The following is a 15,356-nucleotide window of genomic DNA, read 5'->3' as shown; positions in this document are numbered from 1 at the left end:
CAGAAAAGCACGGCGAGTATTAGGACACTGCTTTGACACAACAGCAACGCAAGGAACCGACAATTCACAAAAAAACACTTATTAGCACTCTTCATCGCAAGGGCATTACCAGTTCGCACTTAACTAGCATAAGATAATCTATACTTGTGTTACAGGTATTATTAAATATATTTTTGCCGGCAAAGCAAATAACATTGCGCCTTGTCTATAATACAGTTGCTCAAAAACTTGCACACACCGAAGCTGTGCCTAAAGCAACGTAACGGAGCTTCTGGTACCGTATACGCACCTAAATTCAGATAAAAACGAGAGCTTCAACCTTGTTCAGTAACATATCTTAGTAATGGTGCATCGAAACGCAACAAGAAATTACGTGCGTGCGTCCTTTTGCCGTCATTGCTCTTGAAATTTGATAAAACATCACGGCTGTGTCTTTCTTTCTTTACCGTAGCCCTGGCTGTGGGTGTATGTGCCGACAAAGTAAACAGTGCACAAAATGTATAGCCCAACAAACAGGCATTCATGCCATCCGGTGCAAATATTTTCCCGACAGCATGAAAATGGGCTGCCGTCATGACAAATGGGTTGAGCGACACTACTCCTATGTCAATCCGCTCAGGCTTGCACAGAACTGGTTTAATCATGCATCTGAATACCTGCTCAGAAAATAAAGTGAAATACTTTTGCTTACCTGCTGTCATTACGAAACCTGAAAACTTCGCAGAACTGGAATTCCCGGTGTTAGAACAGCACAGAGTAGCGCAACACATGTGATGCCCTAATTTCGCCATCTGCGTCTAACGCTTGGCGATTCCTGCGTATTCTGTTCGTTACACGCCTGATCGAGCTTCTCTGTCTTGTCTTTCCCATCTTCATACTTGGGACGACAACAGAAGCAGATGAAGAAGCGCGATCCAGCTCTTGATAACGCTGAGAGAGTGGCAAGGGGGAGCGGAGATAAGCTGGACGGACGTTCGAAGCCAACCACTTCTCGCGCTTCGCCCGATTCAAAATTGACAAAAAGAGAAATAAAGAATAAGTTAGGATATCCGGCAACCGCTTGGAGCGCATATGTTCCTTGAAACTGAAACTAGCATTTGCCTTCCGGGGGTTGGATAAACTGCCGACCACGGTCACTTACGATCGCGCGAGTTGGGCCATGGCCTAGAATAGACAGAGTAATTTCGCTCAGAAAATGCCGAGACAACCAGTGGCATAAGCAACAACGGGTTCTGCGCCATTGTATCAATGTACGAGCACTGCTCCGAAGCCTATGCCTCTGACGTCAGTATGGATTTCGGTAGGGGAAGGAGGGCCGAAGTGATGCAAGATAGAGTCCTTCGTAAGTGGGAACTTGAGTTGACAGAACGACGACTCACATTCTGGTGTCCAACTGAAGGGTACATCTTTTTGTAACAGACGTGTCAGTGAATGCACAATGTCAGCGACTCTCGGAACAAAGCGGTGAAAATACGATTACAATCCAATAAAACAGCGGAGCTCTCGTGCAGGTTCTTATTGCTTGAAGATACTCACTGCCTAAGTCTTCCGCGGCTCAGGTCGCACTGCATCAAGGTGGCCAAGAACCGATGTCTGGCGCTCAGCAAACCGGCACTTTCCGGAGTATCTAATCAAGCCAGCTATATGCACGCGTTCAAAAACTAGGGAAAGGTGAGTGTTATGCTGTTGAAGCCTACGGCTGAAAATGACATCATCCTGGTAACACAGACATATGTTCCACTTTAGTCCGCGAAGAATTCTGTCCCTGAATCTCTCAAAGGTGGCAGGCGCGTTACAAAGCCCGAACGGCACAGCGTTAAATTAAAACAAACCGTCCGGTGTCACAAATACGGTCTTCTGTTTGTAGATTGTGTCTATAGGCATCTGCCAATAACCTGATGGTAAATCGAGCGAATAAAAATAGGCAGCAAAATGCAGCCAGTCTGTAACGTCATCGATTCGATGGAGCGGTTACACATATTACTTTGTGATCGTGGTTAGCCACCTGTTATCACTGAAAAATATCGATGGGTCATCTTTGTTCTCCCCCAGGATAAGTGGCGCTGCCCAGGGGCTCAAGTACTTTTCTTGGTTACGTCTTTAACATCTTCTGCACTAGATCCTCAATAATCTTCCTTTCCGATGAAAATACTCGGTAACGCTTCTGCCGGATAGGGTGAGTGGAGCCGGTGTAAATGCGACGGCGAGCGCGCGAAGATGATAGAGTGGTACGGTTTTCCCGTTTGAAAAAGTCAAGCGCGGCATGAGGGGGGGGGGGGGAGAATACCGAGATAGCATTTGTACCAAGGCGTGAAGATAGAGACTTGGTGACCATGCTGTGAATTTTTGTTCAAGAGGGGAGTTAGGTTGTTCATTTGAGAAATTCGTGTCGTCGCAAAAGGCCGTTACGGAACTGTACGTCTCGTCTTCGAAGACAGCGAGCTTCATTTCTTTAGGAAGTAGTACAGGCAAGGCAGAACAGTTTATTGCCCACAACGACGTGGCTCTATTGGTAACAGACACAACGCTACTAGGCAAAAATATGTCCTTCTTAGCACAGAAATCTGTGAGTGTTTGAACCACGGCCTCAAATGAACGACTGGTATCAACAGAAGCGATGTCAGTAACATACGCTAGTGACCACAGAGGCAGCGTGACTACATCAGCAACAGTAAATGTATTTTGTTGACGCGTTCTTTCACCAACAATTCCTGGGCCAAAGATGCTGCTCACAGAGAGCTCACTGGTACCACAGACAGCAGAAGACCTGCATGTTTGCAAAACGTCATTTCCCAGCATAAAATCTTGCGTGCACCGTTCAAGAACCAGAAATTCAGTTAAGAAACGCATCTGAGCATGTAAAGCTTTCGTAGCACAAACACCAAGAGGACGAAGCATGTCGCCGCATACGAAGAAATCTAGTGACCATGCAAAGAAAACATCACTTTACGGTGGAGGCGGTTCTTGATAGAAAGGTTCATAGGGCATATTATGGCTCCCAGTGTACACCAAGCCCATCGCATATACACCATGAATTAACACTTTTCTTCACAGCGTAGTAAGCGGCAGAGGCATCTGTGTCGTATTGTTTCCGGTGACCTCAACTCAATTGCTCGCACCGGCTTGTTTCCCGGCAGTAGTGATGAAAATGAACGTCACCGCAGTGACGGAAAGTGACGCTGGCGTGAAGATGTTGGAGTCAAGCAACGGTCGGAAAAAATATAATCACTGCGCTGATTGCGGCGGGAAACGGTGTTGGGAAAGGGCGTCGCCAATGATCCCTGAGACCACGGATGACCGCACTCTCGGGCCAAGATTACATCGATGGTGGCTCACACCACCTTGGTATTTGGCAACAGAAACGAGAAATGTGCCGAGTGGCACCGCATCTGTAACACACAGGAGGCTTCGATGAGGACAGTGTAGGCGTCTAGGCCCACCGAGGGTCGATAGCTTCGTGTGCGCTATAGCACCCGCACGATTGCGCGTCCCCCGCGCTCATGAAGTGAAACGGCCCTCTAACTTTTTAGAGCGAAGCTTTCTTTGCCTCTTCCATCGACTTTCCCACTGCTGCTGCTGTGGGCTGTTGTCGCGCACACCGCTTCGGGGGTGGTTCAGAGCTTGTATATAGATGACAGGCGCGAGTAAGAAAGGAAAGGCAGCGGGAGAAACTCGTTTTCACCCCACCGCGTCGAATGTTCACAATGCCCTCTGGAGCTCCCTGGCCGTCGCCACTTTAGCCGCTTGACAGTTGTAATTATTCATGACTCCCCTCAGAAGCATTGCAGAAACTGCAGCGCTTCCCTTTCTACTAACGCGCGAGTCTAGAAGGTACATAGATATAACTGTAGAGAGAAGAAGGAGAGGGAGGAGAAGAGGCAGTTCCCATACAAGAGAGGTGGGACTTGACGTGACAAGGCTAGGAAACCGCAAACTATATGACAGCGGTTGCGAGAAAACAGGCTAAGCTTATGTTCAAGGCGCAGTACATTGCGTTGCTGCTATTTCAGAAATTTGACGCTATGCAAATGTCAAGCGGGCAACTTACGCAGGGCGCGCAAAAGCATAGCCGCATTAATTAAAGCGCACCGCAGGGTCCAGGAGACCCTACGGAAGCGGTCGACCGTAAAATCAACACTTCGGTGCCCGCCGCGTTAGCTGTGCGGCTATGGCTTTGCTAGAGGTCGCGGATTTGATCCCGATCGCGGTAGCCGTATTTCCACCGGGGCGAAATAGAAAACGCACAAGCACTTAGACTTTGGGTCACGTTAAAGAACATCACGGTGTCAAAAATAATCAGGAGTCCACTGCTACGGTTTGCCTCATTGCCTCATAGTCCGAGTGTGGTTTTGACACGTATAGCCCCATATTACAATTCAAGTTTAATACTTCTGCCCCAATGCGATGTGCCATGTGAGGAAATGAGAACGCTCAACCCTCTGAGAGGTTATAAAATATGGCGCACCACAACGCCTTAACCAAACAACTCTCCCTGTGTGTTCTGCGTACTATGCAGACAAACAGCAGTGGTGCACGCAAGGTGACGTTTAACATCAACTCACCACGCTCATGTTAGCCTAAACATTGAAAAAATTAAGCTCTAGCCGTCAACATCACCGCTAATTATCGTCAATCAAAGCATCCAGCACGGAAAGCTTCGCTTACATCGATTCCGACAGTGCGTGTGATTTTTCTATTTTTATAATTGTGCCTATTTCCTTCATAAATTAATTTCACTCAATGCGCTTACCAAGTGTCTAAGATTTGCTTGTTCCGTAGATTTTCTCATTGACTTTAAAATCATTTAATTGCTTTTTGGCTTGAATTCATTAGTTAGACTCACTTACTTATTCTCTTACTACTGCTGTCGTTCAATTTGGCGGGTCGCGATTATAAAATACCAGTTCCTTTTTTACGGCAGTCTCTCTTCTCTGACTTTCAAAGATGGTTATTTCACTGCTCACAAATGACTGCAATTCATTTCATCTAATATATTTGAGCTCTATTTAGGCCTGAAATATATGTGCGTGCTCAACCTGATTGCGGGCTATTCCATTTCGTTGTGTTTTTTCTGCCGAGACATTTCACTGTTTCAAAAAAATTTGAACGTGGTTTTCGTTTTCTCAAAAGCCGCTGAATTCCAGTGAATACTTTTGCGTTTCAATGTCTCATGCACGAAGATGTGCACATGCCATTAATTCTATTGAAATAAATCCTCTCTTTTGTCTATTACCTACTCCGATAGTCCTGCCTCTTTTGGGTGTCTGTTTTCTCCGAATGCTTTGCAGTGATATTTGATTGCTTTATCTGCTTTTTTATTCCAACATTTATGTATTCCGGATTTGCAAAGAATATTTTGTTTCTTCGACATAATTGTTTACGATGACACGAATAATTCACTACAATGTCACGTTGTTAACACTTTTTCGGTTTCCCCTTTAACGCTGCCTGTACTGGCTGCTGTTGCTCGTTGATGTATAACTTGGGTCTTGTTTATGCACACTGTTCCCCTTTTCGATGTCAGAAATACGAAAGAATGAATTTCTGGCAAGTCATTAGGCTTGTACTTTCTCTCTTGGTTGTTAGCACATCAACAAAATTGCTGCAGTGTATTTGTTCTATATTGGCAGTGTAGACGACTGATATTACCGAAAATTCCGGTCGGGTCACTGAACTCCATCAGTTGTCAAGCAAAAAGTATGCACTCATTGTTTAGTTGCCTGCAATGTTTGTTTGTCCAAAAGGACGCTACTCCAATAATCACATTCGCCTAATTAAGGACTGATACTTCCTGCGCTAGGCGAGAAACAGGCCACACAAAGAGAAGGAAGTTGACGAAACCTTGTCTCCCGATAATGTTCCCACAAACCAGAAACTGTCCTTGAACGTTTCCATTTCAACTTCTTTTATACGACCTTGCCTAACCCTGTTCCCTTTATTCTTGCGTTGTTCAGTTGGACCCTCCCCAATATTTCTACATCAAACGGCGGATCTTCCAAATGATTGCCATTAGCTTCTTTGATTGCGTACATAGTTAATTTGCTTGTTGCTCCTTAGTTTTTCATCCGTCAAACCTTTCACATTTTTTCTCACTTTTCAAGCTTATGTTACTGACCCTGTTAGCGTAGTCCAGACTTTGACAGAGAACCTTCTTGACAAGTAAATTCTCAGTACACTTACAAATCTCTTCAATAACCGAAGCGACAAATTTGATGTTTCCGTGATAGTACACAATCACAAAACAGAAAAGGAAAATGGTCACCTCTAATACAGTTTACGTACTAGCTAATATGTGACTTCGCATACAAGGGGTGAAGATTGTCATCCATTTTGTGAAGGGTGTCGTCAGTCGTTTAAATAATCTGCGATTCTAGATGAAGCCATGATGTGACATTTCGGTGAGTCGCCAAGATGTTTGCAATCAATGGTGCAGCCATGTTACTGTACGCGATCCTCTAAGGCATTCGTGGGAGTGTTTCAGTTCTTGTCGTCACTCTACTAGCGTTTCGCTTCGTTCCATACTATCGTAGCTGTTCATGTTCCCAGCGCCACGCACGCCGCATGATAATCAGGAATATTTCCTGGTGGTTGTCGGAATTATGAAAGTTCATATTTTCCGGCGCTCCTACGCGAGCTATGGAAGCGAGCAGAGTATACGGCTCTTTCCCCTCTTCCCGTGCGGGGAGGCAGACGACTTTTCGTCCGAGGTAACGCAAGGCCGGTTCACTGTGTCATGCTACTGGCCCAGAATTTTCATGGTCAAGGCTGGTGTGACAAAAGCGGTGGCGTCAAACTCCCTGTTCCCTACTCGGGAGCATCCCCATTAGATTCTCTGGCAGCTGGTCCACTAGCATGGCGTCAAGGATCGGAGTGAAAAAGCCTTTTGCCATCTGGGTGGTGTTGCCTTTTTCTCGCGGGGGTAGAACACTCTTGCAAATCGGCTGCAAAAGTTCCAAAAAAAAAGACTGGCGGAAATTTTACTGTAACATGTATAATCGCATCTTACCGTGAAATTTCTGTTCTGAACGAGAAAGAAAATACAAAGAATCATATCTTATCCATAAGTTCAAGACATTGCAACCAATAGGCATAAACGTTTCAAAGGGAGCTTTATGATCTATTCGCTATGGTAAATTTCTAACTATAGCCAACAACACATAGTTTGGTCGCTTAGTGTGTTTCCTTTCTCCTTTTCTTTCCTTTTTTTGTTTTATTTATAAATTTATTCTATTTCAGTATTGTTTTTTATTTCTTCTTCACAAGCCCCATTTTCTCGCGCTCTTTTCATTATATCTTTCAGAGACACGATAGCCCACGACCATCAGCGAAGCAGGTAATAGCGAGGTGCTGTGCACACGGCCGTTGACACGCCAGCTGACACACTGCCGGGTCACCAGCCTTATGCACAGCCCCCGTTATTCACAATTCTACACTCTCGCCGCTAACACACCTTCGGTCGTTGCTGCACCCACCCGCCTCACCCACTCTCCCCTTTAGAAGAACCCTATGTATGTATACTGTGCCAAGGAAATCACATGTCGCCTTGAAAAAGACTAGTCCACTTGTCTAAACGTTGGCTTCCGCTTTTACCTTGTTCTCGTTTTGCGTATGGCTGACTCAGGTTTGTCTTCTGTATCAACTTTTTCACTTTCCTTACGTGAGATGGCGGTTTGTGTCAGCCTGACCTCTTATTATTTGCGTTCGTGCGAGCTTGCGTCTAAAGTTTTGCTTTTGCTGCCTATTCACTTTTTCGGGCATTCTTTGTACTAATTACAATGCTTATCACGGCCTGTGTTCTGACTACACAGTGCAACCCTCGGAACCAGTGCGTCGTTGCCGTTTACGTGTTCCAATTTAGCACACTTCGCAGCTTTCACGGCACTTCAGGGCTACTCGTTTAGAGCTCACGTGAACTAATACCTAAATGCACTGCGTGCAAAGTACAAAAAAGTAAGATGACGGAAGTTCGACCTTTTCGACCGAATGCACGTTTTTTTTTTATTACCCTTTCGTCTCTTTTCCAGGAAGCGGCGGCTGAGCATCGTGATAATGCTCGCCTGTGTCGTTGCATCGATGGTCACGGTAGGAGTGCAGACATACCTCAGCGAGTACCCACCGACCATGTCTCTGTTCGCCAGAGATGTAAAGTAAGTTTCAGTTTCATCAAATTGTGTCCTACATTGCAGCGGTTATGCGCTTGGCGAAAATTCTGATATCTTTAGTGCGAACGCCAGTATGTCGTGTTTATATATAGTCACAATGGCCCTGGAATACTTACGTTTGAGTGCGATAGTAAGCAGATTCAAAAACGTTTCTTCAAGTTAATTAGATTAAGGCGAGCGATCAAAAAGTTACAGTGACGTTTCACTTAGTGAGCGTGAGTGACGCGCAAGCGTATGGGTGCTATAGCGCGAACGAAGCTACCGGCCCTTGGTGCGCCTTGACGCATGGACAGTCTGCATCGCAGATCGCTCTCAATGTCCCTTTGCGAACCTTGTCGCAAAGCCTCCTGTAGAACAGGAGGCTTTGCGATGGGCACGTGCGAAGAAGTACAATGTTTGGCGACCAGTAGAGAGACAAAGAGACTGACTGTCGATAGGAAATAGGCTTAATTATTGTTTAGAAGGTACTGCTGCGGGTAGAATCGAACAAGTTGAACGTTTTGTGACCAGTAGAGAGAGAAAGAGACTGCCGTGGGGAGATGATAGGTGTAAGCGACTATCTGAAGTTCCTGTGGGGGTAGATGCAAGAAAGTTGAATGCTCGGATATGTGAACAGAGACTGAGATAAAGAAAGACTATATTTGGACAGTAAATAGGCGTAGGTATTTATCAAAAGCTGATACAGTGAGTAGATATGAAGTTGGGCGTTAGGAGACCAGTACGGAGTGACAAATTGCTTGTGCGGAACAAGTAGGCGTATGTGTTAATCAGAAGGTTCTGCGCTGGGAGGGTGTCAACAAGTTGGATGTTTGAAGATCAGTAGGGGGAGGGACACTGATTGTTCAGAGGAAATAGGCATAAATGTGGATCGAAAATTTCTGCTTTAAACTGATGCGAACAAGTGGAACATTAAGAGAAAGAAATGAAGAGGAAGAAACTCTGTGCGCAGAGGAAATAGGCGTATGTGTCAGTCGGTGGTTTCTGCGGTGGGCAGAGGCCAACGAGTTTTACATACGGAAAGCAGCGGGAAGAGGGAGACGGCATTTTTATAGGAATCAGCCGCAATTATTGATAAAAAGGTTCAGCGATAGGCAGCAGTGACCAAGTTGAATCTTTCGCGAGCAATAGAGAGAGAGTGACTGCATGTGTGGAGACAGTAGGCCTAATTGTCAAGCAGAAGGTTCTACACTGGGCAGATGCAAATAATCTTGCACGTTTTGGCACCAGTTGACCTTGAGGAAGATTGATTGTGCAGATGAAAAAAAGTGTATGTCTCAATCGGAAGGTTCTGCACATGGCAGATTCCAGCAACCTGACCATTTGGTGAGCTCTATAGAGAGAGCGGGAGACTGCATATTTAGAGGAAATAGTCGCAATGGTCGATCAGTATAACCTGCGGTGGGCACATGCGCGCAACTTGCACTTTCAGAGACCAGTGCAGACATAGCGATACTCTATTGTACAGAGGAAATACGTGTAGGCGTCGGTTAGACTGTCTTTGGTGGGCAGATGCGAAGAAGTTTAGCGTCTGCAGATAAATAGAAAAAGAGAGATAGTGTATTCAGAGCGCATATTGTGGAATCGTTCATCAGAAGTTTCTACGGTGAGTAGGTGAGAGCAAGTTGAATGTTTCGACCCAGCATAGAGACAAGGAGACAGATTGTGCAGAGGAGATAGGCGTAATTATCGCTCAGAACGTTCTGCTGTAGGGACGTGCAAAAACGTGAAACGTTTGGAAAACGTTCGACAATCATAGACTTCATTTGTAAAGGAGATAGCGCGATTTACCATCAGAGTGTTGTGTGGTGGCGAAATGAGAACAAATTGGATGTTTGAAGACCAGTTGTGAGATAGAGCTACTGCATTTGGAAGGGAAATGGGCCTAAATGTCCAGCAGGAGGTTCTGCGCTGGGCACATGCGAAGAAGTTGAACATTTGAATACCAGTACACAGAGAGCAAAAGAGACTGCATATAGAGACGGTGGGCTTAAGTGTAGATCTGAAGGTTCTTCGGTGAGCATGGGCGAACAGGCTAAATATTTGACCACCAGTAGAGAGATTTCAGATACAAAGGAAATGGTCATAATTGTCCATAAGAAGGTTCTGCAGTGGGTATAGGCAAATAAGTCGAATACGTAGCGGCCAGTAGAGCGACAGCGAGACTAATTGTCATCCAAGGTTAGCGCAGAGTATGAAGTCTATTTCATTTCTAGTATGCCTGTCATACTCGATCAGAAGGCCTGTCGGCAGGTTGATGCACACAGTTGAAGGTTTGCCGATCAGTAGAGAGAGACACTACATTTCTGGAGCAAATAGACGTACATCTTGATCAGAAGGTTCTGCGGTGGGCAGGTGCGAACAGGTTGAACGTTTGGATACCAGTAGAAAGAGAGAGAGGCTTATTATGCAGACAAAACAGACGTATGTACCGATCAGAAGGTTCTGCGGTGAGCAGGTGCGAACAAGTTGAAGGCTTGGCGATCAGTAGAGAGAGAGAGAGAGAGAGAGAGACACTGCATGTGTGGAGCAAATAGGCGTAAGTGTTGATCAGAGGGTTCTGCAATGGCAGCTGCGAACAAGTTGAACGTTTGGATCCCACAGCACAGAGCGAGAGAGAACCCATGTGTTCGGGAACGAGGTGTAAGTGTCGATCACAAGCATACGCAGTAAGCACGTGCAAACAAGTTGAATGTTTGGATACCACAAGAGAGAGAGAGAGAGACCGCATCTGTTCGGGAACGAAGCGTGTGTGTCGATCACAAGTGTATGCGGTGGGCAGGTGCGAACAAGTTGAACGTTTGTATACCACTAAAGAGAGAGAAACACCATCTGTTCGGGAGCTAGGCGTAAGTGTCGATCACAAGTGTATGCGGTCATCATCATCATCCGCCTGGTTACGCCCACTACAGGGCAAAGGCCTCTCCCATACTTCTGCAACAACCCCGGTCATGTACTAATTGTGGTGATGTCATCCGTGCAAACTTCTTAATCTCATCCGCCCGCCTAACTTTCTGCCGACCCCTACTACGCTCCCTTCCCTTGGAATCCAGTCCGTAATCCTTAATGACCACCGGTTATCTACCCTCCTCATTACATGTCCTGCCCATGCCCCCGCCCCCTTTCTTTTTCGTGATTTCAACTAAGATGTCATTAACTCGCGTTTGTTCCCTCACCCAATCTGCTCTTTTATCCCTTAACGTTACACCCATCATCTTTCCATAGCTCGTTGCGTCGTCCTCAATTTAAGTAGAACCCTTTTCGTAAGCCTACAGGTTTCTGCCCCGTAGGTGAGTACTGGTAAGACACAGCTATTATACACTTTTCTCTTGAGGGATAATGGCAACCTGCTGTTCATGATCTGAGAATGCCTGCCAAACGCACCCCATCCCACTGTTGTTATTCTGATTATTTCCGTCTCATGATCCGGATCCGCCGTCACTACCTGCCCTAAGTAGATGTATTCCCTTAGCACTTCCAGTGCCTCGCTACCTATTGTAAATTGCTGTTCTCTACCGAGGCTGTTAAACATTACTTTAGTTTTCTGCAGATTAATTTTTTGACCCACTCTTCTGATTTGCCTCTCCGGGTCAGTGAGCATGCATTGCAATGGGTCTCCTGAGTTACTAAGCAAGGCAATATCATCAGCGAATCGAAAGTTACTGAGGTATTCTCCATTAACTTTCATCCCCAATTCTTCACAATGCAGGCTTCTGAATACCTCCTGTAAACAAGCTGTGAATAGCATTGGAGAGATCGTATCTCCCTGCCTGACGCCTTTCTTTATTGGGATTTTGTTGCTTTCTTTATGGAGGACTACGGTGGCTGTGGAGCCGCTTTAGATATCTTTCAGTATTTTTACATACGGCTCGTCTACACCCTGATTCCGTAATGCCTCCATGACTGCTGAGGTTTCGACAGAATCAAACACTTTCTCGTAATCAATGAAAGCTATATATGAGGGTTGGTTATATTCCGCACATTTCTCTATCACCTGATTGATAGTGTGAATATGGTCTATTGTTGAGTAGCCTTTACGGAATCCTGCCTGGTCCTCTGGTTGACGGAAGTCTTAGGTGTTCCCGATCTATTTGCGATTACCTTAGCAAATAATTTGTAAGCAACGGATAGTAAAAAGATCGGTCTATAATTTTTCATGTCTTTGGCGTCCCCTTTCTTATGGATTAGGATCATGTTAGCGTTCTTCCAAGATTCCGGTACTCTCGAGGTCATGAGACATTGCGTATACAGGGTGGCCAGTTTTTCTAGAACAATCTGTCCACCATCCTTCAACAAATCTGCTGTTACCTGATCCTCCCCAGCTGCCTTCCCCCTTTGCATATCTCCCAAGGCTTTCTTTGCTGCGTCCGGCGTTACCTGTGGGATTTCAAATTCCTCTAGACTATTCTCTCTTCCATTATCGTCGTGGGTGCCACTTGTACTGTATAAATCTCTATAGAACGTCTTAGCCACTTGCACTATCTCATCCATATTATTAATGATATTGCCGGTTTTGTCTCTTAACGCATACATCTGATTCCAGCCAATTCCTAGTTTCTTCTTCACTGCTTTCATGCTTCCTCCGTTCCTGAGAGCATGATCAATTCTATGCATATTATACTTCCTTATGTCAGCTGTCTTACGCTTGTTGATTAACTTCGAAAGTTCTGCCTGTTCTATTCTAGCTGTAGGGTTAGAGACTTTCATACATTGGCGTTTCTTAATCAGATCTTTCGTCTCCTGCGATAGCTTACTGGTATCCTGTCTAACGGAGTTACTACCGACTTCTATTGCACACTCCTTAATGATGCCCACAAGACTGTCGTTCATTGCTTCAACACTAAGGTCCTCTTCCTGAGTTAAAGTCGAATACCTGTTCTGTAGCTTGATCTGGAATTCCTCTATTTTCCCTCTTACTGGTAAGCCATTGTTCGGCTTCTTATGTACCAGTTTCTTCCGTTCCCTCCTCAGGTCTAGGCTGATTCGACTTCTTACCGTCCTATGGTCACCTTGCTGAGCACGTCCACATCTTGTATGATGCCAAGGTTAGCGCAGAGTATGAAGTCTATTTCATTTCTAGTGTGGCCGTTCGGGCTCCTCCACGTCCACTTTCGGCTATCCCGCTTGCGGAAGAAGGTATTCATTATCCGCATATTCTTCTGTTCCGCAAACTCTACTAATAACTCTCCCCTGCTATTCCTAGTGCCTATGCTGGTAAGCAGGTGCAAACAAGTTCAACGTTTAGATACCACAAAAGAGAGAGAGAGAGAGAGCCCATGTGTTCGGAAACGAGGCGTAAGTATTGATCACAAGTATATGCAGTGGGAAGATGCGAAGAAGTTGAATGTTTGGATATTGACGCGTGTATCTAACGATACACGCGTCAATATCTGACCCACTAACGGACTCCGTCTAGTGGGTCAGAGCGAGATTGGGTGATGACGAAGAAGACGTGTTTCTGCTCTGTTTGTTTTTGAACAGATTGTCCGGTTGTTCGTGAAGAACGTCTTCCTGTGTTCTGTCCGCGTTGTACCGCGACACTGGTGGAGGTGCGGGGTATTGACCGCGTCTGATGCGTCGGAGTCCTTCTGGGAGTCCCTCATCTAGCCCGGACGCACTGTCACCCCTTACTACACCCGTGCATCACTTTAGCCGTCGACTGCCAGGCCTTGCCCCTGAGTTCTCCGCTCTTCAACCACCTCTCTCCAGGAGCTGCACCCACCTCGCAATGGCCGAAACCACTCCACCACAAGCACCCCAAACCAGTCAGTTTCCCACTCCACAACAGGTAACCGTTCTGCATCCGTTGGTTCCCGATCGCTATCGCTGTGCAGTCTTCGAAGACATTGAAGACTGGCTGGACAAGTATGGACGCGTCGCACAGATTAATCAGTGGACTGAGCAGCAAAAGCTCTCCCACGTCTATTTCGCCTTTGACGACAGTGGCCGTACTTTGTTCGAGAACCGCGAGGGTAGCCTCACGAGCTGGCATGACTTTCGGCAGAGGATCACGGAAACTTTTGCGAGTGCCGACCGACGCGACCGCGCCCAGCAAATGATGGAGCTACGCGTGCAACAACCTAATGAGTCGGTCACAATGTTCGCCGAGGACATGGCCCGCCTCTTTCGTAGTGCCGACCCGAACATGACCGAAGATAGGAAGTTGTGCCACCTCATGCGAGGCGCAAAAGAGCAGTTCTTCGTGGAGCTTGTGCGCAGTCCACCAGTCACTGTCGCTGAGTTTATCAAAGAGGCTACGGCTATTGAGCGGGCCCTTCATTAAAGATGCAGGCAATACGATTGGTTGTCCGCCAGCACTACAATCAATGCCGCCGCAGTGACTGCCGAGTATCAGAACTCCTTGCGTGAGTTGGTCAGGGAGCTCATCAGAGAGGAAATTCAAAAGATCATGGCACCGACACTTGATAGACCCGTCGCGTCAATCGCCCAAGTGGCGCGTGACGAAATCCGGCAGGCGTTCCCGGTAACCGATCTTCAAGACCACCAGCAACCCCTGAGTTACGCCGCCGCTGTCCGATGTCCACCACCGGTTGCAACCACATCGTCGTACCACCAACCTCCGACAGCCGCTCCTTGGTCGCCGCCACAAGAGGAGGCTTCGAAGCGCGCAGCCGTTACGCCGCTTCACTCATACCGCCAGCCGTCGTTCGCCGCGTCTTGGTCACCACCGCAAAACGACGCTACGGGACGGCCGCAACTTCGGAGAACCGACGTATGGCGCACTGTCGATAGGCGCCCACTCTGTTTTCACTGCGGAGGCACCAGCCATATTTCGCGTCATTGCTGGCATCGTGACACGTCATTTCGACCTCTTCGTCCGTGGTCTTATGGTCGACGTGCAAATGACGACGCCATGCTACGCCGCGACGACGATGCTTTTCAGGGACCCCAATAGCGCACCCGAATGACGAATCCGTGCGCAATGATCGGTCCGATTTCGGCCTTCGGTCGCGCTCTCCAACCCCTCCACGTCAGATGGCTTCATCTACTGGACGTACTTTTGCGGAGCTCCGAGGACGAAGGAACGTCGCCCAGCCCGCGTCGGGGAAACTGAAGGCGGCGACCTCTGAGGGCAAGGTTGCAGGCTCGCCGCAAGACACTAAAAAGCCCCCAACATTCTCGCTGCAGAACGACGTGAAGCCGATAAACACTGAAGAAATTGTGAGCGCCGACATT

At 46.8% G+C, this 15,356-nt stretch overlaps 1 protein-coding gene across 1 annotated transcript in view; it reads left to right on the top strand.

Annotated features, from left to right (window-relative positions):
- LOC142566832 (nose resistant to fluoxetine protein 6-like) overlaps window positions 1-15,356 on the top strand; it is a 339,215-nt gene that overhangs the window by 244,659 nt on the left and 79,200 nt on the right. The window contains exon 11 of the mRNA XM_075677724.1: window positions 8,025-8,147. Coding sequence (XP_075533839.1) covers window positions 8,025-8,147 — 123 coding nt within the window. The remainder of the gene's footprint in view (window positions 1-8,024; window positions 8,148-15,356) is intronic.

Source organism: Dermacentor variabilis, unplaced genomic scaffold (genome assembly GCF_050947875.1).
Source record: "Dermacentor variabilis isolate Ectoservices unplaced genomic scaffold, ASM5094787v1 scaffold_13, whole genome shotgun sequence".
Lineage (NCBI taxonomy): Eukaryota > Metazoa > Arthropoda > Arachnida > Ixodida > Ixodidae > Dermacentor > Dermacentor variabilis.
The sequence above is the reverse complement of the archived record's forward strand: the minus strand, read 5'-3'. Positions and strand labels throughout refer to the sequence as shown.